At 51.9% G+C, this 22,307-nt stretch overlaps 1 protein-coding gene across 1 annotated transcript in view; it reads right to left on the bottom strand.

The window, feature by feature from the left end:
• Window positions 1–22,307, bottom strand: part of Cacna1i (calcium voltage-gated channel subunit alpha1 I) — a 110,061-nt gene that overhangs the window by 36,916 nt on the left and 50,838 nt on the right. Inside the window, 5 exon segments of the mRNA XM_034516566.2 lie at window positions 1,213–1,622; window positions 4,431–4,743; window positions 7,176–7,268; window positions 8,567–8,882; window positions 15,463–15,622. Of these exon segments, the coding sequence (XP_034372457.2) occupies window positions 1,213–1,622; window positions 4,431–4,743; window positions 7,176–7,268; window positions 8,567–8,882; window positions 15,463–15,622 (1,292 nt within the window).

Raw genomic sequence — 22,307 nt, 5'->3', positions numbered from 1 at the left:
AGGGACCACCACTGGCCGGAGGGCAAGCTAGAGGGCAAAGGAAGAGTTGTCTTGCCTGTGGTGTTGCCTTGGAGGAGGTTCAAGAAGTCAAAAAATTTTGGGAAAAATTTTTTCCCAAAAAAATTGGGAAACAGCCAAAAATTGTAGTGTCTGCCAATTACTGTGGTGTAAACAACTCCATAACCCATCTCAAACAAGCAACTACTTACCAACTGCTTGCTAAATTCCCAAGTGTGAGAAAATTGCCTTTCACCGGCTGGTTCCAACAAGCCAGAGACAGTACCGACTCTGGTACAGCAGGGTATAGACACCAGAGCTAGATTCCCAAAGCAGCTCTTCCTACAGTGCCTTCCCCAAGAGCAAAAACCCTGCTGGGTCTCTGCATTCTGACAGTCCAGGGCCTTGAGGCAAAGTATAGGCCTCTCCTCTCACCAGCTTCACCCCCCTGCAGAGATCCCACCCAGCAGCCCTCCCCAAAGATCTTTTTAATTAAGTCAGAATAGCTGGCAAGCCTGTGGTACCAACTGAGTGTCGGTGGCAGCCCCAGGGGCTACATTTAACTAAATTGAATGAAGCCCATGCTTGGTGAGCAAATGAGCAGAGACAGGAAGAGTGTGGCCCACTCCGGGCACCAGAGAGGGCTTTGCAAAGTGTCGATGACTTTAAAGCCAAGGGGGTTCAGAAGCCAAATCCTGCTACGGTATCAATGTTGTCACAGGAAGTGGGTCTGAGCCAGGCTGCTGGCTAGCTGTGGGACCTCGGGTCAGTGGGGTGGGCATAGCCAGCTGACAAGTAGGGGTGCCCTACCAGGCTGGGAGCACACCAAGGAAGCCACGCCTCCAAAAAAAAGACTAGCAGACAGGAGCCAGGAAATAGGGTCATTCTCACAGAGCCTGGATTTGACAGGCTCTTACCTCAGGAGTGGCCTATAGGCTGCAGACTTCCAGGCAGCCTAGGAGGAAAAGCAGTGGGCCCTGGGTCCTACACTGTCAAGCCTCACTCGTAATCCACTAACCCTACAGATACCCCAGACCATCTGCCCCTTGAATGTAGCCTTGGGCAAAGTGCTGAAGCCATATGGAAGGGTTAGACTCTATGCAGAATCAGGGAGACCTGGGTATGCCCTTCCACCCTTGCCCAACCTGAACCCAGTAGTCTGCACCAGCCTGTTTCTCCACCTCTGCTCTGCCCAAACCCTGTACCCTCACTCGCCTGTTCATGGTGCTCGATGCCCATGCTGACCGTGTTGACTAGGATAGCCATCATGATGCCTCTGTTGAAGTACTTGCTGTCCACGATGCCCCGCAGCTTGGCTCGTGTCTCTCGCCACACATCCCCACACAGTCGGGCTGCCCCATCCTCCTGTTCCTCCTCCTTCCCCAAGCCCGAGGAGACCCCATCCTCACTGCTCTGGGGTCCATCCCCATTGGCTTCTGCCTCTGCAGAGCCGCCAGAACCCGAGCCTTCCTGGCCTGAGTCAGCGCTGCCCAGGCCGGAGGGCCGCCTGCCTGCCTCATGCTGGCAGTGAGGGCAGCTGCTGGAGTCAGAGGCCAGAATAGCGGAGATGGGCTGCACCAGTGTGTGGGGAGTGGGGTCCAGGGGACTGTGTCGTGGGCACAGCTCTGAAAAGCAAACAGACAGAGGGCAGCATTAGTGTCCAAACCAGGTCCCTACCTCCCCCAGGGACACTGCATGAAACAAGCTGACCCCACCTAGAGATCACTGTCCTTATTAAACTCATAGCAGGCTCATCACACTTCAGCCCATGCTAACTGTTGGTCACCTTTGACCTTGACCTTGGATCTGTCACTCAACAAATGTTCCCAGGCAGATGGAGAAGACACCTCTCAGAGGAAGCTACAGTGGCTTTGGCATTCCTCACTCTGCCCATCTGTGTGAAGGGAGGAAGACCAGACCGAGGCAGACCCTGGGAGCACCCAGAAGTTCCCTCCATAACAGTGAGAGTCAGGCTAGATTGGAGCAGGAGGCAGGAAGGGTGACAGAGGGTAAGGCCTGAGATTTTCAGTCCCTGGGCTGGCCTTGGATCTGTGTAAACCATTTCAAAGAGGTGTCGGCAAGGGTTCCCTATAGCTGGTTTGCAGCAGTGGTGGCGGCTTCTTCTCCCTCTCCCTCTCCCTCTCCTCCTCCCTCTCTTCTACCTCCTCCTCTTCCTCTTCCTTCTCCTCCTCTTCCTCTTCCTTCTCCTCCTCTTCTTCTTCCTCCCCCTCTTCCTCCTCCTCCTCTTCCTCCTCCTCTTCCTCTTCCTTCTCCTCCCCTTCTTCTTCCTCCCCCTCTTCCTCCTCCTCTTCCTCCTCCTCCTCTTCCTCTTCCTTCTCCTCCTCTTCTTCTTCCTCCCCCTCTTCCTCCTCCTCCTCTTCCTCCTCCTCTTCCTCTTCCTTCTCCTCCTCTTCTTCTTCCTCCCCCTCTTCCACCTCCCCCTCTCCCTCCTCCTCCTCCTCTTCCTCTTCCTTCTCCTCCTCTTCTTCTTCCTCCTTCCCTTCCTCCTCCTCCTTTTTCTTCTTTTCTTCTTCTTCTCTTCTTTAATTTCTCTTAGCTTTTAGGGTTTTTTTTTTCTGTGTAGCCCTGGCTATCTTGGAACTCACTATGTAGTCCAGGCTGGCCTCAAACTTAAGAGATCTGCCTGCCTCTGCCTCCCAGTGCTGGGATTAAAGGCGTGTGGCACCACCACATGGCTGGTTTCTTCTTTGTCCTTTCCTATATTATAGTAACATAAACACATTTTGCTTGAAGAAGAAAGGAAGAAGAAAAAACACTAGAGGGAAAGCAAAGTGGCCTCTGAACACTGCAAAGTAACCAGGTGCCTGGGTCATCCTACTGCAGCCTTGGAGGAGCAAAGCCCTTCTCAGGCTGCATCAACCCTCACCACAGGAAAAGGAGATGGGATGGAGTCCTGAGAAGTCGGAGGACTGAAAAGTGTAAAACTTTGCTTCACAGCACTCCAGCTCGAGGGCAGTAGCAACAGCAAGAAGCCTTCCCTAGACTCACATCCCTCGGACGAAGAGAGCTAGCCTTGCCTAGACCTCAGCTCTCCTCTTCACTGCTAGGCTAAGCCCTCAGGCCACCTGGAACCACATCTAGATGGCTGGTGTCTGAGGACATGGACAACTGTCTGGTCTTTGCTGGTCTCTCCGATTGACAGGATAAAACAGCTAGGAGCATGGAGTCCACTAGCCAGAGCCTCAGACAGCAACTGTCAACCACAGTCACAAACTAAGAGATCCCTTGAGCCCTGCTGTGGAGAAGGAGATGGGTGACCCCATCGAGGTAGTGAAGTTCACAAGGGGAACAGAACATGCCAAGTTCCACAGCTTCTCTGAGGAACAGTCCCAGGGCCTGCTAACTTCTCTGCAGAAGCTAGGAGAAAGCAGACCAAACCCAGAGTTCCCTGGTAGCTCTCCTCTTAGGGTTGTGTGCATTTGGGGCTAGAAACAGATACTCCGCAAGGCCCAACACCTCTGACACTCCATATAACTAAGTCTTACATGGTCACACTGGGCCACTCAAATAACTCCCTCATCTCCTTGGGACTTGGTTTCCCATCTGAAAACTGAAGACACAATTTCTAGTCTGCCTTTCTCAGGGCTATTTCTTGAAACAAGCTAAGAAATCTCACTCTCATATTCTCTTTCTCTCTCTCTCTCTCTCTCTCTCTCTCTCTCTCTCTCTCTCTCTTTCCTTGCAACAGGGTCTCATGGAGCCCACTCTGGTCTTAAACTCACTATATAGCTAAGAACACCCTTGAACTTCTGATCCTCCTGCTCCATGTCCCAAGCTCCATGATTGCCACCACCATGCTGGGGCTTGAACTAGCATTTTTCACACATGCTCAGCAAACACACTAGCAACTGAACTATATACCCACCCCAGAGAGCATCCTTTCTAAGCTAAACACCAAACTTACACAAACAGCCAAGCACCACTCAAACATGAGGCAGGAGCTGAGTATGAGGACAAGGGTCCCAATGTGCCTTGATGTGTACTGCTCCTTGTGCCAGGGGCCTGATGTCATTACTCAGGTGTGCCAGTGAGCAGAGAACAGCCACAGGAGCCAGAGTGAGAGATGACATCGGTGTCCACAAAGACGGAGGCTAGTCTGACAAGGCTGTGAACAAATGCTTGGCTTTCAAGTATTGGTTCGAGGGAATGGTGCCCAAGTTTGCATGCAAAACTTGGAAGAATTTCTCCAGGGAAAGGGCGAGCCCACACAGACTGGACAGAGATGGGGTAAGAAGTGAACAGAGAGGATGAGTTCTGGACAGGCCAGAAGAGAAACAGTATGGTCTAAAATGAACCTTTGGGATCCCACATCTGACAGATGTAGACAAGTCTTATTCCAGTAGGCTTGACCCACTTGCACTATTGCCGTTATGGGGTCATGGCACATGAGCTACAGAGTCTAGGCCACTTACTGCAGTGGCTGGGCTCCTTGGCATGGGGCCCAGGCTTGGCAGGGGCTGGTGTCCCCGGGCCCGTGGCCTGGCGCCGGTTCTGCAGGGCCTGGTAGAGGCCCAGAGCGCGGCGCTTGGCCTTGCGAAGGATGTGACAGACATATTGGAAGATCTCCTCATAGCAGTCACCCGGCTCAGCGTAACTGGCTACCGTGCTGGAGGACAGGTAGCGCTGGCGTTGCTCCAGCATCAGCCGGTGTTCCCGTTGCTTGGTCTCTGAGAACTGGGTCGCTATGACAACGAGGCACAGGTTGATCATGAAGAAGGAGCCCACCTGTAACCAACAGGAGGAAAGGACAGGGACAGGGACAGTGGGGACAGATAAGTAGAGAGAGGGGTAGAACCAGCAAGGGGGTGCCATGGGAGAAGGGAACAAAGAGATGGAGAAAGAGTTAGCAAGAGCAGGGGACAGAGAGGGAGGAGAGAGAGAGAGAGAGAGAGAGAGAGAGAGAGAGAGAGGAAGAGGAGAAATGGGGGAGGGGGAGGAGGGGAGAGGACAGATCAGAGACACAGAGGAGAGAAAAATAAAGCGGGGAGAGAGAGGAGAGAAGAGGAAAAGAAAGAAGAGAAGGGATGGGAGAAACAGAAAGAGAGAGACCAGAATTGGGAGCACATGAGAGATGTATAGTCGGGAGTAAGAACAGACAGATAGAGGTACAGGGAAGATGGAGGGGCCCAGAGAGACAGAAACACAGACACAGATACACAGATGGGACAGGAAAAGATCACTGAGTCCTTGCAGGGGAAGCCACAACCTAGGTAACTTCCCAGGTCAGACTGGGACTGTACCCAAGCCCAGGCCCCATCAGGACCAAGACCCAGCCTCACTACCAACCCATGTAGGACAGAGATGCTGAAGCCAAGAGGGCAGCCACAATCCCTCTAGTCCCAAAGGTCCCGAGTCCTACTCACCTGCCTGGACTTGGGCTGTATGCTTGGAAGGGGAGGTGGAGCCAGGTCCCCCCTCTGTATCCCATCTAACTATTCCATCTAACTATACCTCCCCTGGTTCTTAGACCAAAAGATGACCCTCTCGTCCATAGCATTTCCCAGAAAGCTGCTCTCCCCTGGGCTGGTGAGAGACACAGAAACCAGAGAGACCCTGCCCTCTGTAAGCTCACAGGGGCTCCTACCTAGCCTTCGTTCAACAGTGGTTGCCCTGGGTGACCCAGGCAGCCCTCAGTCTCCCTGGAACTCTGTTTCCTATCTGCAAAATGGGAGGCTGGAGCAAAGTGGACCCGGGACTTTTCTAACCAGAGACTGGAAGCTGTGTGTGAAGACTAAAGACACCGACAAGACCGCTGATGGCATCCTCTGTCATGAGACAGGGGCACTTGGGAACCAAGTGTCCCCAACAACATCGGGCACATTTACTGAGCACTTACAGGAGAGCAGGGGTATGCAGGCTCCTAGCTGTGTCCCAGCCAGCCCTCCGTCACCTAGGAACTAATCATTACCACTGACCCATCTCATGGAATCTGAGGAGCCTGCCTCAAGTCCTGCTAAATAACTTCCTGTGGAAAAAGACCGAGCCTTCCATCTTCCTACAGGAAGTCACCCACACACCTGTCCTCCTCCAAAGGGCCCCTCCAGCCCCTACGGCTTCTTTCTATCATGATACCTAAGGCTCTGTATGTCACTGGGACCTCTCAGCTCTTCTTTGCCAGAGACTGGATCCCTGCTCTACCACAAAAACTCAGTCCATCTTTCCTGGATATTCTATTGAAATTAACTTAGTGAAAAGCCTGGAATCTGGGTCCTTCTCTCTTTCATCTGGTTTCTCCTGAGTCCAAGGCCCTAAGCTCCCCAGGAAATCCCTGAAGCTGTATCACAGCAGGCGTGGAGCAGGTCAGCAGCCAGTCTGTCCTGACTCCTCAGTCAGGATATTGCTCATGGGAAGCAAGCTTGCCTTTGCCCTCTACCAGGAAGCTAGAGAACACAGCCTTCATGTTGGGGGACTGAACACAGCTCTCCCAGAAGCCTGAGCTCTGTGGAGTGTGCTAAGGCAGAAAGCCACCAGTATGCAAGACAAGGTGGACAATGGAAAGCAAGGACAGGAAGTGCTGGCCTATAGAGGCAGATAGACCCCTGCCTCCATCACCTGGTCACTCACAGGGCTGCAGAAAATCCAGGCTTGCCCAGAGCTCCACCGGGACACTACCAAGACCAACCTCTTACCCTGTGTCATATCCAGGAACAAGCCCCAGGCAGCCAGTCAGAGCATCTTGTCTACCCCAGGAAAAATGGGGACCAGATGGAACCCCTGGGAAGCTCCATTCTGGAACTATACCCCCAGCTAAGGCCATGAAAGAATGTCTTCCTAGGGATTCAGGCAGAGAGAGACAAGCAGGACCAGCAGGGTAGATGTTAAAGGCTAGAGACGAGAAGTGAAGGCAGAGGAGATGTGATGGTGATGGATGCTCCCAGCCACAGCCCTGATAAGCCCCTTCAATCAATGGCTGGGTTGGTTGACTACATTTAAAAATATCCCTTCCTGGGGATGGATTGTCACATCCTCCTCCTTTTCCTCCTCTTCCCTTCCCCCTCCTCCTTCTCCTTCCTCCTCTTCCTCTTCTTCCTCCTTCTGTCCTGCCAGGCTCCACTAGCCCTGAGGGCTCCCTGGGGAAGCGCCCATCGCTCCTCCCCTCCCTCCTCATCCCTACCTAGCACTGTGGTCCATGGTCCTGAACTTGCCCTGATACTTACTATGATGAGCAGAATGAAGTAGATAAAGTTGTAGAACGAATGTGCATCCATCACATAGTACATGATCTCCACCCAGCCTTCCAGAGTGATCACCTGCAGCAGGCATGAGGACAGGGGCAGAAGCTAAGACGGTGGCCCTCCTGTGCACCAGGATTTAAGACAAACCCCAACAGGTGCTGGGGTAGCGGGCAGCACGGGTAAGAAAACCAAGGATACTGATGCCACTGGCCCACTGGCATCACACTGCCAGGCAGGAGGGGAGCAGACACCCCTGTCCTCTCTTGCTCAAAGGCCCACCCCTGGGGTGGGGACACAAGCTGAAGAAGCAGAGAGCATGGAGCCCCAGCTCACTAACACTGATGACAGAAACCCTGGCGGAGCTGAGGTGTGGGTTAGCTGGCCATTCCCTGCCTGTCCCCCACAATGCCATCCAGGGACTAGAATCCACCTGAAGAAAGACAGACTTTCCTGGGGCCTCCCCAGGTCTGCCTTACCTTTGCTTGTAACAAAGCACTGGGCAGCCTCCACCCTCTGGGCAGCCTCTACCTTCTGGGCCAGCCAACCAAGAGACCCAAAATGGTTGGCCATGGGTTCAGCTCTGAATCTGTGATACAGCCCTTCCCAGGGCAGAGTGGGAGTCCCTTTCCTTTCTCTGCCCTTCCTCTTCCCGTCTTCCTTCCGAGGATAGCAAAACCTCCCTATACAGGAGCTGGCTCCACTGCTCACAGCATCTGGCTTATTGTCAGGCACCCATGGGAAGGAGTCTGGCAGTACAGTACACCCAGTATGAAGAGTGTACCCAGAATGAAGAGGAGAAAACTGAGGCAGACGGGCCAAGAAAGACCCCCAGTGTCCTACAGACCCAGTTTCCTGAACAAACCCTGCCTAGTCCCCTCCAGAGTACAGGGATGGAGTAGGTACCGAGTCTGCACAAGGTGGTATAATGGTCAAAACATGAGAGCATTTTCTATGTTCTTCCAATCAGACTCCACCTGGGCCTGGCCTCAGTTGTTGCTCCTCTAGGAATGGCCTTCCTTACCATGGTGGGCCCTTGCCTTGGCTCAGCCAGCCCTTACAATGGAGCCCTGGGTGAGGACTCAGCCCACCTGGGCGTCTATAAGGAGCACGGGCTTTGAGGTGGGTCCAAGTGAAATGAAGTCTTGGTTTGTTATTTAGCCACCACTTGCTCCTTGGACAAGAGGCACAAGGAGTTTCCTTCCTTTGAACCTTGGGCTTTCTGCCTGCAAAGGGAGGGGGATGAAGCCTGTACCAACAGCGTGTTTCTCAGGAAGTGGGTGGCAAAGTCCAGCTCAAGGCTTTACCTGCTGAGTGAGGTTGCCAGCTATGCCACCTGCTGCCAACTGACCAGTCCTGGGCCTGAATGTTCTCACCTGGAAGATCACAATCCAGGCATAGCCAATGTTGTCAAAGTTGATGGCGCCTTTGTGAGGGTTGGCATTGCCCGTGCGGCAGACGTTGTAGTAGCGGTTCCAGTTGACGCAGAGGCCGCTGGCGTTGAGGTCTTGGCGTCCCGCCCCAAAGTCGTACACATCATCTTTGGACAGGCAGCATTCTCGACCCTGTTCCTTGAGTGGGGGGATCTCGTGGCAGCCCATGATGCCATTGTCCCCCGACAGGGAGCAGATAAAGGGCATCTCGTCATCCTCTTCTGGTTGGTAATAAGGGGGCAGGGCCACATCCCCTTGTCTGCCACACGGGAAAAAAAAAAAAAAGAGCAACAGGGGAGGGTCATTGCCAGGTATACCAGATAAAGAGAGGCCATGCTGTGATAGGGTTAGCCCAAGGCCACATCACCATCTCCAGACCCAGGAATGTGTAGTCCCCTCCTGAGACACTATTTCCCACTTCTGTTATGATCACAAAAGTCCTGACAGGTCTATTGTGATCCCTTTTCATGGCTCCCTCCTTTGAAGAACCTTCCCCGGAGGAGCCTCCCTTCCACAGAGCTAAGTCAGGGCTCCCTGAGCTCCACTGTGGCCTGGGACAGACACTATCCAGCTTCCTGGCTGGACCAGGACACACACAGTTTAGACAGGACAGACTGAGTGCTCAATTAGTAGCCACTGGATTTCGCTGGCCCAGCAGGTGAGGGAGCGTATGGCCCTGGGCCAAAATCTCTTCCCTTCCTGGACATGGATTACCTCATCTATGGCATTTGCTCACAAGCTCTGCTTTGCCCACCACATAATCACAAATGAAATCCCTGTTGTGATTTTATCTATGGAACCCAGCTAGATGGATCAAAGAGGGATCATCCAGGCAGGTTTAAAATTGAAAGGATGAGCAGAAACTAACCCTACAACAGAGGACTCTGAGACAGTAGTAATGAGCCTAGTATGGTGTTTTACAGGACTGGGGCCCTTATTAGGGACCACAATATATATAGACAGACCCATGTCTTAAGGCAAACACAGATGTCAGCACTCGAGAGTCTGAGGCAGGAGGATTGTGAGTTTGGAGCTAGCCTAGGCTAAGCGTTGAGTTCCTGGTCAGCCTGGACTGAATAACAAGATGTTGTCTCTTCTTTTATTTGTTTGCTTGGTTGGCTGGTTGCTTGAGACAGGTCTCATGTAGCCCATGCTATCCTTGAACTTTCTATATTAACAATGACCTTAAACTCCAGATCCTATGGCTTCTAGCTCCTGAGTGTTGGGATTATAGGTGCATGCCAGTACACCTGTCTAGAAATGATTTGTCAAAAAAGTTACTTAACTCACTTAAATTTTTTTAAAAAGGAAAACAAATTTAGGGGAGTGGTGGTGCATGCACACACCTTTAATCTCAGTGCTTAGGAGGCAGAGGTAGGCAGATCTCTGAGTTCAGGGCCAGGCTAGTCTACATACAGAGTTCTAGGACAGCCAAGGATACACAGACACAGAAAGACCCTGTCTCATAAAACAAAAAGCAAAAACAAAAAGCCCAGCAAATAGAAGCAATACCAACACCGCCTCCTCTCATCTGAATGGTCACCTCAAGGTGTTGGAACTCAGTGTGGGAAGAACGGGTGTAAACAGACATCCGTACCTTTAGTGGGAGCGTAAACTGCACCGCCCTTGTGGAAGACAATCCATCAACATCCTTTAACAGTCGAAATGTTACAACCAGCCACGCAAAGGCTCAGGACCGCCTGCCTCCAATAAAGACATCACTTTGATCCCCTGCAGAAACGCTGGGCTGTGCCACACATGGTTGTGGGAAGACTGAATACCCATTAAATAAATCAAACTTGATGTCAATTGGTCCATCACATACCGCACGCAAAATTCTTTGCGATGGAACAGACCAGAGAGAAAGAAGAAGCCAGAAACAGAATGCTTTCCTGACTTCAGGCTCTGAGATTTATTCAGTAACAATGCTAAAAAGATTGTAAAGCTGAACAGGATGGGGGGGGGGGCAAGTTTTTCCACCTCCAAACTCCATCTGCAGAGTTAAACAGCCATTCCTTAGGACTCCTACCTACGAGCAAGCACACTGCTATTACTTACCCAACTGTCAATTTGGGTCATTTCTAGGTATGGGGTCCTTATGACTCAGAATTATTCTTGCCTATGTGCTTAAGCGGGTACAAACCACCCTTCTTTCTTCTGTGTGGGGGATGGTATTTGTTTGTTCAACCCAAGGTGACCTCTAATGATCTCCCTGTGTCTGTCCCTGAACACAGGAATTGCAGGTGAGCCACCACTCACAGCTAAAACTCAATGGCTCTGAGTTGTGTTTTTTTTCTCTCGTTGCTGTGCTGAAGACTAAATCCAGGGGCCTTGTGCATTCCAAGATATCGCTCTGCCAGCTGAGCTACACCCTCAGCCCCATCCAGTCAACCCTTCTTCTGAGCAAAGCCCCAGGGTATTCCTGACAAGCTGGGTGTGTTATTAGCATTGGGGTTTATCTAGCCTCCTACAATGGATCCTAAAACCACTCTGAAGATCCACTGAGACCTCCCGGAACACAGCAGAACACCGCCTGCTCTGTGTCTGCAGCAATTACAGGCCCTTCTCATTTTAACTATCCTGGTGGGGCACCACGGTGCCTTGGTGCCATTTCTGTTACAACTCCCTTAAGACCTGAAAGAAGATGAGCCTTTTCAAATACTCACCTGCCACTCCATAGCCCCTTGAGAGGTCTCTGGTAAGGTCTTTTGGACTAGTTTTTAATTAGATCATCTGTGTCTTTCTTATCAGTATAGTCCTTCTTTATATGTTCTGGACTTGAGATCTCTGGTGGATACAGGCATTGCAAAGTTTTTGTTTCAGGCTGTTCTTTTTCAGACTTAATCACTCCTGCAAACCTACAGACATCCTAAAGTCATGCAATACTTGGAGGTTTCAAGCTCACTGTGGACATCAACCCAAATGGGAGGTGATCTCCCAGCTCCACAAGTGAAGGATGGAGAGACTCAGGAGACCTGGGACTCAGGGATCAATGCAGCTAGCACTGAGAGGTGATGGATGACCACCGGTCATTACTAGAGACCCTCCTGCCAGCCTTTGTCCTAGTACTCTTCTGCCAGCCCCACTCCATGAACTCAGAAACCCCGGGGTGGCTGTGCCAGCAGCCAGCCTTCACCTAGACATCAGTTCAGATGACCAGACAATAACATGGACAGTCCAGCCCAGTTCCCACACTTGCGTACCCCCAACCCTTCTTCTACTGTAGTAGGGTGTGGCTGAACCCTCTCCTGGGGTTCCCCATGGCTCTGCTGGTGCAAGCTTTAATTGGTCAAGTGCTTGCCTTGCATTAAGACCTGCATTCAGATTCCCAGCACCCACATAAAAACTGGTCATGATAATATGTGCCTGTAACTCCAGCACTAAGAAGCCAAAGACATGAGGGCTCCTAGAGCCTGCTGGCCAGCCAGTCTAGCCAAATTGAGCAGTTCCAATCTCAGTGACAGCCCCCATCTCAAAAATAGATAAATAAATAAATAAATATCAATCAAGGCAGAGAGCCCCCCACCCAAACGTTGGCCTCTGGCCCCCACCCACATGCACACATGAAGCCACTGGCACACATATACACTCATACAAAGCAGCCATATGCTTCTCCCATGGGATACTGGGAAGGTAACTGAATTGGTCCTACAGATCGTACCATTTCTGTGCCTTCTCAATAAATGAGCACTCCCTCCTACCAGCAGGATCCCAGACTGGTGGAACACACATGGTACCACACAATGGCTCAGCACTTCCTAGGGTCAGGCATCGGCCTACGGTTCTACATGTTCTAATTTGAGTCATTCTCAAATCACCTCTGTAATAGGGAAACTGAGGCACAAAGTTGCTAAAGTCATGAGGCTAGCAAGTGGCAGAAGCAGAATCTGACCCTGAAGTCCAGACTCCACTGCCCGAGCCCCCACCTACATAGCAGCATTGCAAGGCTCTGTCATAAATTACCTCCTACCTCAGCCCCTACCCATTATCCACCAAACATCATTCTTGACCCTTCAGGTTCAGGTCAGAGTTGCATCCGTAAACATCCCAGAAGCCCTTTCTTCTCAGCCCAGCACCCTAAATCCAAATAAACATTTCGCTCCCTTATCCTCCTAGGGTCAAGACCAAGAGACAGTGCAGAGCCTGCCCTTAGAAGTGGCAGGCAAATGCTTGTTATGATATCCATGCTCTGAGACAGGCAGAAGGGAACCTTGACAGCAAGCTTCCCTGAGTAATCCCTCTCTAGGTCTTATTCCCTGTCTGTATAGTAATAGCTTGGACTGAGGTCCCAGGGCAGGGGAGGGGGCAGCACGCACCCCTGTGTTCCATCTAGGAACAATCTTGCTCTACCCAGCCTGCATGGCTCGGGAGTTTGTTCATAGAATGGCTGGCTAGGGGTTGGAGGTGTGATTTAAGGTCTCCAAACAACAAGTTAGGGAGAAAATAAGTCAAGAGGACAAGGGGAATTCCCCCACTGAGTGCCTGTTGCTCCTGTCAAGGGCTAGGCCTGGCTCACCAGATCCTGAGCTGAGGTCTGGTCAGAGCCCATCTGTCTGAGCCCCAGGAAAGACCTACTTCTTTGCTAGCTGTCCTTACCAGCTGCTCTGCGGCCTGCTCTGAGCTAGGTCTTTTGAGTTGAGGTCTGACCCTGTCTCCCTCCATGGGGGTTGCAGATAACCTTGGCCTTGCTCTCTGCCCAAGCCTGGAATTTACCAACCTCTTTCTCCCTGAAGTGCAGTCATCCTCTGACCAAGTGGATCCCCTTGACCTGCCAGTCAAGGTCTCTGGCCCTGATGAGACTAGGAGCCCAGGAGAGTCACCCAGCTGTGCCAGCTATATCTTGCCCCTAAAGCTCTCTAGCTCCTCTCACTTTTGGAACTCTTCTTCCAGGTGGGCTAGCTACACACTGGCCCAACGTGCGACCCAGGCGTGTCCACAACACTGCACACCCATCTTCCCTATCACAGCCAAGGGAGGGCTGGAGCCACCTCTCAGAGCCCAGACAGGACAAGGAAGCAGCCAACCAGGAAACAACACATAAATTCTCCTGCTGCAGAGCCAAGGAGAACCAGTCTTCCTCCCTACCTGCCTCTGTACAGGATCACTGCTCACTCATTCATGCTCTCATTCATTCATTCATTCATTCATTCATTTGTGCTATTATCCACATTTTAATCTGCCCCTCATTCATCCATTCATAGTAAACAGGCACTGTTGTAGGCCTTGAGAGAAGAGTGAGGACCAATCTGTCCTAGTCTAGGGGGAGAACACACATCCTAGGGTCCCTGAAGGCCAAGTATGTCATTTCTCCAGTGACCCCCAAATACTCAAGCTGATAAAGGGGATCACTGCAGGGAAACATTGGCCAACAAGGAAGCTTAGCAGCTAGTGTGTCTGCTGCTTGGGGAAGAGGCAGCAATCCTCCCTCAGAAGATGACATGAGGGCTGAGCCTAGATAGTGAGACAAGGCCAGTCACAGATCCACATGGGACAGAGGGGGCACAGGTGGATGGTGAGCCCCCCAATGCCAAGAGCTCACACACATGCTGTTCTCTGAAGGATTTCCCCTCTTCCTGCCCCTGACAACCCAGGACTGCACTCTGCTGAGTACTCAAACAAGTGTAAAAGCAGGCTCACTGTCCACAGGGCCCTCACCCAACAAGGTGGCCCTTCTCTGGCCTACTCGGGTACCCAGTGCTCCCCACAGCACATCGATGAGTAGGTAGACCAGCCCCTACCCAACCTTCACCTCCTGTTATATCACATTGTCCCTAATGTTCCAAACCCTGAAAAGGGAGGCTCATCCCAGCTCGTGCAGTATCTCAACACCGCTGCACTCAGAAGAGATTCAGCCTTGACAACCAACCAAACCCTAGCCGTAGGTGCCCTTGCTCAATGAAGGGCAGGCCCTGGATACATCTGCCAGGTTAAAATGGACGTGATCACTCTTCTCTTTCAGCCTCTGTGGGGCCTGGAACACAGTAGCAGCCCAGTGGCTTGTGGAAACCGGAAGCTCAAGTACCCTTACCTCCAAACACATAGCGTGTGCATACACCCTAGGCTGCTGTCACTGCTTCGGAAGAAAGGACTCTGAAGATATCATTTTGAGAAACAAACCCATCTTTTAAGCAGCTCTTGACATTCTGCCTGGAGGGGCGCCTGGCTCCCACTCTAGACCCAACAGCAGGATGTGCGCTGATCCCATTATGGCACTCCCACACATCCCTCCTTGGGTTCTAGAACTTTCTCTCCCTCCAATGTCCAAACCTCCCTCTCTCCTTATATCCAGCCTTCCCCAGTTGGCTGTTCCTACTTTGTTGGCCCAGTTCTCAGTTAGCAAATGAGTTAGCAAGAGGCAGGTCAGAGTCAGCAGGAACAGAGTGGGTTGGAGATAGGGTAGGAGTGGGGAGTGCTGGCCAGGGTTTTATGTTGACAGAAGCTAGGGTCTTCTGAGATGAGGAAATCTTAATTGAGAAAATGCTTCCCTTGGGTTGACCTATAGGCAAATCTGCAGGGCATTTTCTATTATTCATGACTGATGTAGGAGACCCCAGCTCACTATGGGTGGTGCCACCCGTAGAGTGGTGGTCCTGGGTTCTATAAGAAAGCAAGCTAAGCAAGCCATGAGGAACAAGCCAGAAAGCATCACCCCTCCATGGCCTCTGCATCACCTCCTGACGCCAGGTTCCTGCCCTGCTTGAGTTCCAGTCCTGAGTTCCCTAGATGATGAACTGCAAGCTGTAAGATGAAATAAACCCTTTCCTCCCCAAGGTGCTTCTGGTCCCTGTGTTTTATCAAAGCAATAAAAAGCCTAATTAAGATGGGGTGGGGAGACTCACATGGTGAAGTTCTCCTCCAGGAAGCAGCGGTTCCGCAGCAGGCCTGCCCAGAGCTGCACACCGATGATGCCGAAGATGAAGAAGACGAAGAAACAGAGCAGGAGCACATTTCCCAGCATGGGCAGCGTGTCGAGCAGCAGGTTCACCAGGATCCGCATGCCTGGGAGAGGAAGGGCCGAGGAAGTGGCATCAGTGGCATCAGAGAAGCAAAAGGAACAGGCCAAGAGGCTGAGGGGTAGCTAGCTGGAGGAGAGACGGAGTCTCCTACTGCAAGCCTTCTGGGAGCTTCTCTCCTCCATGTCTGCCCCTATGCCCACAAAGCCAGAAAAATGGCTCTGGGCCCTGCTGCACCTCCATGAGATCATGGGTGAAGGAGCATACACTTAGGGAGCCTCCCACCTTTAGGTGCTGAGTGCTCTCCTGAGGATGTGCACAAATAGGCTCGCCTTCAGCCTCCATAGTAACCCCTTGAGGCTGGCAGTATTATCTCTGTTTTATACAGGCGGTCCAAAGGACCAGCAGGAGCTCTTTGATCAGCATCCCCTGGCTAGGTAGCAGAAGGATGTGAATTTAAACTGTTGCCTGATACTGAGTCTACTCTTCTTTCTATGGCCAATCCTTTTCCTTCTGTGGCTTGCTCAACCTAACAACCTCCTATCGCCTGCATTAGCCTGGCGAAATATCACTCTGTGAAGCCTTCCCAACCTTCTCCCACCAGAGCATTCAATCCTACGCTCCAGGCAATCTCAGCCTCTCCTAGCCTAGGCTACCTTGTATAGTTTGTATGTTGTGCGGCCCTAAGAGATTTGCATCCCATTTGCATTGACCTCTAATCCTAATAAATACCCACCCTTCTGTATACTTTCCTGTCCTGTCTACTGGAACGGAATCTGTGTCTGAGTCACCTCAATAGTCCCAGAAGCCAGCGGGGCCTAACCCAGAAGATAAGCTTCGTCGACGTTTGCTGGATGACTGGTTGCTCATGTACAAGACTGGGAAGGAGGGGAAGATGGGGGGCAGAGCGATGATGACAGGTAGGTGAGTCGGTCCTGTTGGACTTTGATTGATCCCAGCATGATGCTGAGGTGGTTATTAATGAGGATAATTATCATGGATTTGCATCACAAACTCAGTGTGGAGTGATTTCCAATCAATAATTAATGTCCACCCCCATCTTCCCTCCCCATAAAACTAGGTCAGCATCCTCTCAGGAAAAGCAATGGGGCTCCCTGGCAAGCTGCGTCATCCAACTGAGAATAACCAGGGCCAGAGCTCACCACCTCGTTGCTTTATATCTACCCTCCAACATGGGAACAAGAGGGAAGTTCACTAAGGGAGGCAAAGAAACAGGACACGTGATCCCCCAAATGGACCAACTGCAAGCCTTCCCGGGGCTGCAATCATTCATTCACGTTTGCACACATGCATTCATTCATTGAGCGGTAGGTTGCCCGCACTGTGCTGAGAATTCCCCTCAGAGCTCACAGCCCAGCATCGGGGTCCAAAGACAGCAGTGCTGAGCAAAGAGACATATTTGTGGGGAGGGTAAAGTGGAGCTGCGCCCTACAGGATATAAAGACTCTGCCAGAGGGGCTGAGGGGAAGTGTAGCCTGTAAGCATGCATAGCTGCCTTGCCAGGCCTGGGGTCACTGTACAGGATTCCAATGAGTTAGGTAGGGGAGGCCTGGGAGGATGGATGACTAATCCAAGGCCTGTGTCACTGTCACCAGTAGATCTCAAAGCAGCCACAGTGGTCGAGTGGCTCTGGGCTCTGCAAAGTGCCATCCTAGAGTCTACATACTGGATGGAGACCAGGCACTGGACCAGACTACCTTGAGGAGGCTGCAGGCTCCGCTCCGCGCGCACGGCTCACTAACTAGCTCAACGCCAGCCTGGCTGCTCCTGGATGCTCCCAAGGGTAGCCTTTGTTGCTCAATTAATTACATTTCCCTTGTTCTCCAGGATATTGAAATTCTGAGCTGCCAGCTACTTTCCCTGAACAGCAGCCCTCTCCCTCTGCTTCTTTCCCGCCCAGGGGCCCGGCTTCTCTCTCAGGGTTCCTCTCTAGGGCTTGGGGAGTCCTGGGGCCACAGAGCCAAGGTGTAATTAGGTAACTAGGAATTTAGCACAAATTGAATTCGTCCATGGTTGCCCAGGGAATTGGGACCACGGGATTAGGAGTCAGGCCATGGCCCAAAGAGCCCAGCTAAGCCTTCTTTTACATACTTGGTAAAGTAAAGCAGTCAAGGCAGGTAGGATGCTGACGCTCTTCCTCCAGTATCCTGGCGCTAGGCACATGAGGATGGGGAGGTGGGAGAGCACAAAAAGCAGAGGCATAGACAGAGCAGTAGAAAGAAATGGAGACAGAACTTGGTAAGAAGATGGGACAGAGGGACAGAGGGAAGGATACACACATGGGAGAAAGGGCCACCTTCAGACTTCTCTTTCTACGTGCTCTTCCTCCTCCTCTTCCTTTTCATCCTCCTCCTCCTCCTCCGAGCAGCCTTCCTGGGTTCTCACCACACCTGGTCAAAAGTGCCCGTCCTCTAGCACAGCTGCCCCCGTCACAGCCCCCCTCTCTGAGGCTGGGCTGACTTTGGATACCTTCAGCCTGGGTCAGGAGCCGGGTGACCCATTATGTCAGTGGCCCCAAGAGTCTAGCTAAGGGCCTGTTCCCCAGCCAAGAAGGGAGAGGAGACAGGATATCTGCCTTAGACCCACCCCTGGTGGCAGCCAGCACAGAACAAATGAAGAGGTCTAGATTTTAGTCCCAGCTGGGTAGCAAGACAGACCCCTCCCAGGACCACAGTAGCCTCAGGAATAGGCAGGCAGTTCCCACTGCACATTATGTATTTGATTCAAGAGCATGTGTGTCCACACATACACTACTCCTCTTCTTTGTCTTTTTCTTCTTCCTCTTCTTCCTCTTCCTCTTCCTCCTCCTCCTCTTCCTCTTCAACTCAGCCTATATAGTCCATTCGAAACATCCTTACAGCCCTGGGTCCTCTCCCGGAAGCAGCCCTGGCCAGTACTGCTGTATCCTCTGCAGACCCAGTTTCCCTCTGGGCCAGCACACACTCAGAGGGGAACTCACACCTTCAGTTCTTCTGTTTTGGGGTCTCCTCTTCTTGTCTCTGAGAATGGGCTGGTGCCTCATTGAGGTGCCTTGAGCCCTCTCTCCCTCAGTCACAGTACCTATGACCCTGAAGGACCCCTGTAGGTTCAGGGCTCCACTACCCTGAATCTAGCTTCTGAATTCAAGTCTGCATGCAAGATCCATATTCCCCAGTCCTGCCAGGAGGCCTGCCCAGAGCAACAGCCCCTCAGGACACAACAGATTACAAAATAAAAGGCTGATGGGTGGGATGCCTAGAGGGATGCCTCACCAGTTAGGAACATGGCTACATCTTCCAGAAGATGGGGCTTGATTCCTAGCATCCACACAATTCCTAGCAGTCATCTGTAACTCCAGTTCTGTAGGATCTGATACCCACTTCTGGCCTTTATAGGCCTCTGGCACACACACAGAGCACAGGCATATATGCAGGCAAAACATCCATAGAAACAAAACGAACAAATAAAGATTTAAAGAGAGATGGACAGGAGAATAGATATTCCCTTCCACCGCTACTAAACAGGAAGCCTGTCACCACCATACAGGGCTCTGGGCCCCAGGGACTCGTCAGCTTTAAAAATCAAACCAGGTAAGGCCAGATGTGGTGAAGAATCTTTGTAATTCCTCCACTTAGGGTAAATGAGGGAGAAAGATTACCTGACATTAAAGACCAGCCTGAGCTACAGAGGAAAACCCTGTCTCAAAGTCAATTAACTAATTAATTAAAATAAAATAATAAAATGAAATTGGAAAAAAAAATTGTGCCCCGTGAAGAACACATGAGAACAGACAAGCCTGATGAGTCTGTAAATCTGTCCATTTGTCCGTATGTCACTATGAAGATGGGCAAACCAGGAAGGGGGGTACTGCCAGATGGGGTTGGGGGACCAGAAAAGCAAGAGTATGCTGAGCAAAGGAGGTAAGGAGTCATGTCCGTACTAATGAGCTTCAGGCAGCAGGCACAGCCAGACATAGAGGACAGAGCAGGGCAGAAGAGGCCACTGGGAAACAGCTCCCGGGATCCTGTGCAAATGCCCAGTGAATGCCATCACATGAGCCCATATCGTATGGAGGACAGGCTTATAGGCTCTGTGACCAGGGAGGCAGTGGCAGCTATATAATGGCTGGGGTGGGAGGCAGGAGGAATGGGCTCCCCAGCCTGAATCTCACTGTTGAGATTATCCCAGCCACTTTAGGCCTGCTTCATGGCTCATCAGTAGTTCGCCGCTGGGCATCAGATCCATCTGTCCCTGTGTGTATTACCTGTCCACACTGGCCATTAAAGGACAGGAGTGCCAGGTCCAGATGACACAGAATAACGTGGAGAAACAAGGAGAATCCTGGCGATACTGGGAAGGTGGGCTCAAGAGATGCAGCATAGGATGCGGGAGGAAGGACATCATCAGGGATAGTTTGAAGGTTTGGGGTCACAGAGCATCTATCAGTGGGGACAGGAATCCATCTAGACATGCGGAGTTTAGGGTCCCTGACCATCCATCATAGACCATCATAGAGTTGCTTCACTGGGGCTAAGAGTGTGGGGTTCAGGAGAGAAGGATCTTATCTAGGAGTGTGACATAAGTGGCGGCGGGGATAGGGGGTATGGTCTAGATGGCATCAAAACTGGTACTGTAGTGGCAAATGCCAGACAGGGAAGTGAATACAACAGCTCCATCCCAACCCTAAGAAATGGAGATCTCAGAGCAAACCCTCTGCTGCAAGAGATCCTGAGAGGCCCCATGGTGGTCATGGAGGAGACAGCGAGAGGGACATTCACTTCCTAGTAGGAGTTTCCTCCCCGGGCCCAAGGTGCTCCGCAGACAGGGGCTGTCAACCCAGATTAGCTCAGCCACTCTGCCAGGCTAACTCAAGCAGAAATCATGGGACATGTGCCAGCCTCAGCCAGGGCACAACCCACTTGCCGGGGACAGGGGGGGACAGAAGAGAAAGAGATGTGCCATGGCTGTGGCCTGGCCCCCAAGGCTGCATGCTTTCTGATCCGGCCAGGTTGGTGGAGGGCACAGAGCAGGCAGGACAGGAAAGTGCTGAGCACAGGGAGAAGCCGTCTGCTGCCCTGTTGTTGCCAAGCCAACTAATCAGAGGCACAACAGGGGCTGGGGAGGCCTGGCCAGGCAGCAGACGGTCGGACTGCCAGGGTCACAATTGCTGGCACCAGCCCAGCCTGGAAGGGGCCTGGAGGTTGAAGACAGACACCGAGTCCCAGAGCACCCTGTCTCCATCCCACGGGCCTTGAGTCCCTCCACCAGAGTAGTGTGTGCCCACACCCTGGGGATGCTCTCACCTACAATGTCCCAAGCAACACTCATTGTCCTAAGGTGCTGTCACCCTCCTCTGTGAGGTCTCCTCAAAGCATTTGCAGTGCCTTAGCCCTGATCCACACCACCTGGGGTTCAGGTGTCAGCTGATGGTGAGGGGCTTCGGATGAATCTTTGCTTTGACCATACATGGCTCTGGTGTAGAGGACCCAGGCAATACTACTTCAGGTGAAGAGCAATCAAGAGGCCAATTTACAGTCTTACTGCTACCCACTGTGTCCTGTCCAGCAGTCCTCCAGATTCCTAGAACACGATTCAGCATTTGACCTGAACTGACTGCCCTGGCCCCACCCCCCAACATGTCCCACAATCCCTTTGGGTTTTCAAGTAGACATCTGGCCAGATGTTCTCCACCATGCTTTACAGAGAAGACAGAAGTTCTTGGCAGTAGGACCACTGCCTCATCTCTCCCTCTTTCTCTCCCTCTCCTCCTTTCTCCCTCCCTCCTGCAGGCTGAAGGTCCAATTCACCCCCAGGAGGAGACAGTCTCAGTGGAGACCAAAGACAGGCATCCCTGGAACTCCAGATGTGCCAGGGAACAGTCCACTCAAAGCATTCCTTCTGACTCAAGCCCAAGGAACCACATACTCCCAGAAAAGACAAAATGTCCATGTCAGCTCTGTCCCACAACTTCTCCTTCTCCCAGAACCTGTCCCAAATAAAACTCCCTAGGTCCTTCCAGGAAAGACCCCTGGGTCTTCCTGTCCCTTCTCAACACAGTTGGCCTGACAGTGATCCAGTTGGCCAAGTGCTTGATGAACTCCTGCCATTTATCACCACACCCCAGATGTGAGCCACTCGCTCCCACCATGTTTCTTTGTCTTCAGATCCTCCAACAGGGGACCATAGTTAACTGGAGCAATCTCTATCCTGCCACATGGTCAAAATAATGTGGTGCCCATGGAGATGGATGATGGGTAATAACGCAAGCAGTCAGGTACAGGAAGAGATGAGAGGTGAGTCCTCAACTCTCCCAACGTGCAGTTCCCTGCCCTGCCACACCAGCTCCAGAATGTATCAGTAGGATGCTCTGTCTGCAGGAATACCCGCCCACACCCTGAGCCCTCTGAGTCCTTGATGGACTCTTCTAAAACCAGCCTCTACAAAGATGTCCCCAAATCCTCACATCTTCAACCCAGAACCTGCCCTTTACTGCTCACACCTGACGTTCTACAGGAGGTTCGTCACACGCACCCCACTATTGCAGCCACGCAACGGGACAGAGATTGGTAATATTAACTCTGCTTTCTAGTTGGAGGATTCAAAGACAGAGGGCTTGCTGGGATCCCAGAGCAGGTGAGCTGAATTAGAACCTTGGGCTGACAGTGCAGTAGAGAGACCTGTAGCTCGGAGCTCCCTGCTGCAATGTAGCATCCCCCCCCCCCCCATCTGTG

Source organism: Arvicanthis niloticus, chromosome 13 (assembly GCF_011762505.2).
Source record: "Arvicanthis niloticus isolate mArvNil1 chromosome 13, mArvNil1.pat.X, whole genome shotgun sequence".
In the NCBI taxonomy this organism is placed as follows: Eukaryota; Metazoa; Chordata; class Mammalia; order Rodentia; family Muridae; genus Arvicanthis; species Arvicanthis niloticus.
The sequence above is the reverse complement of the archived record's forward strand: the minus strand, read 5'-3'. Positions and strand labels throughout refer to the sequence as shown.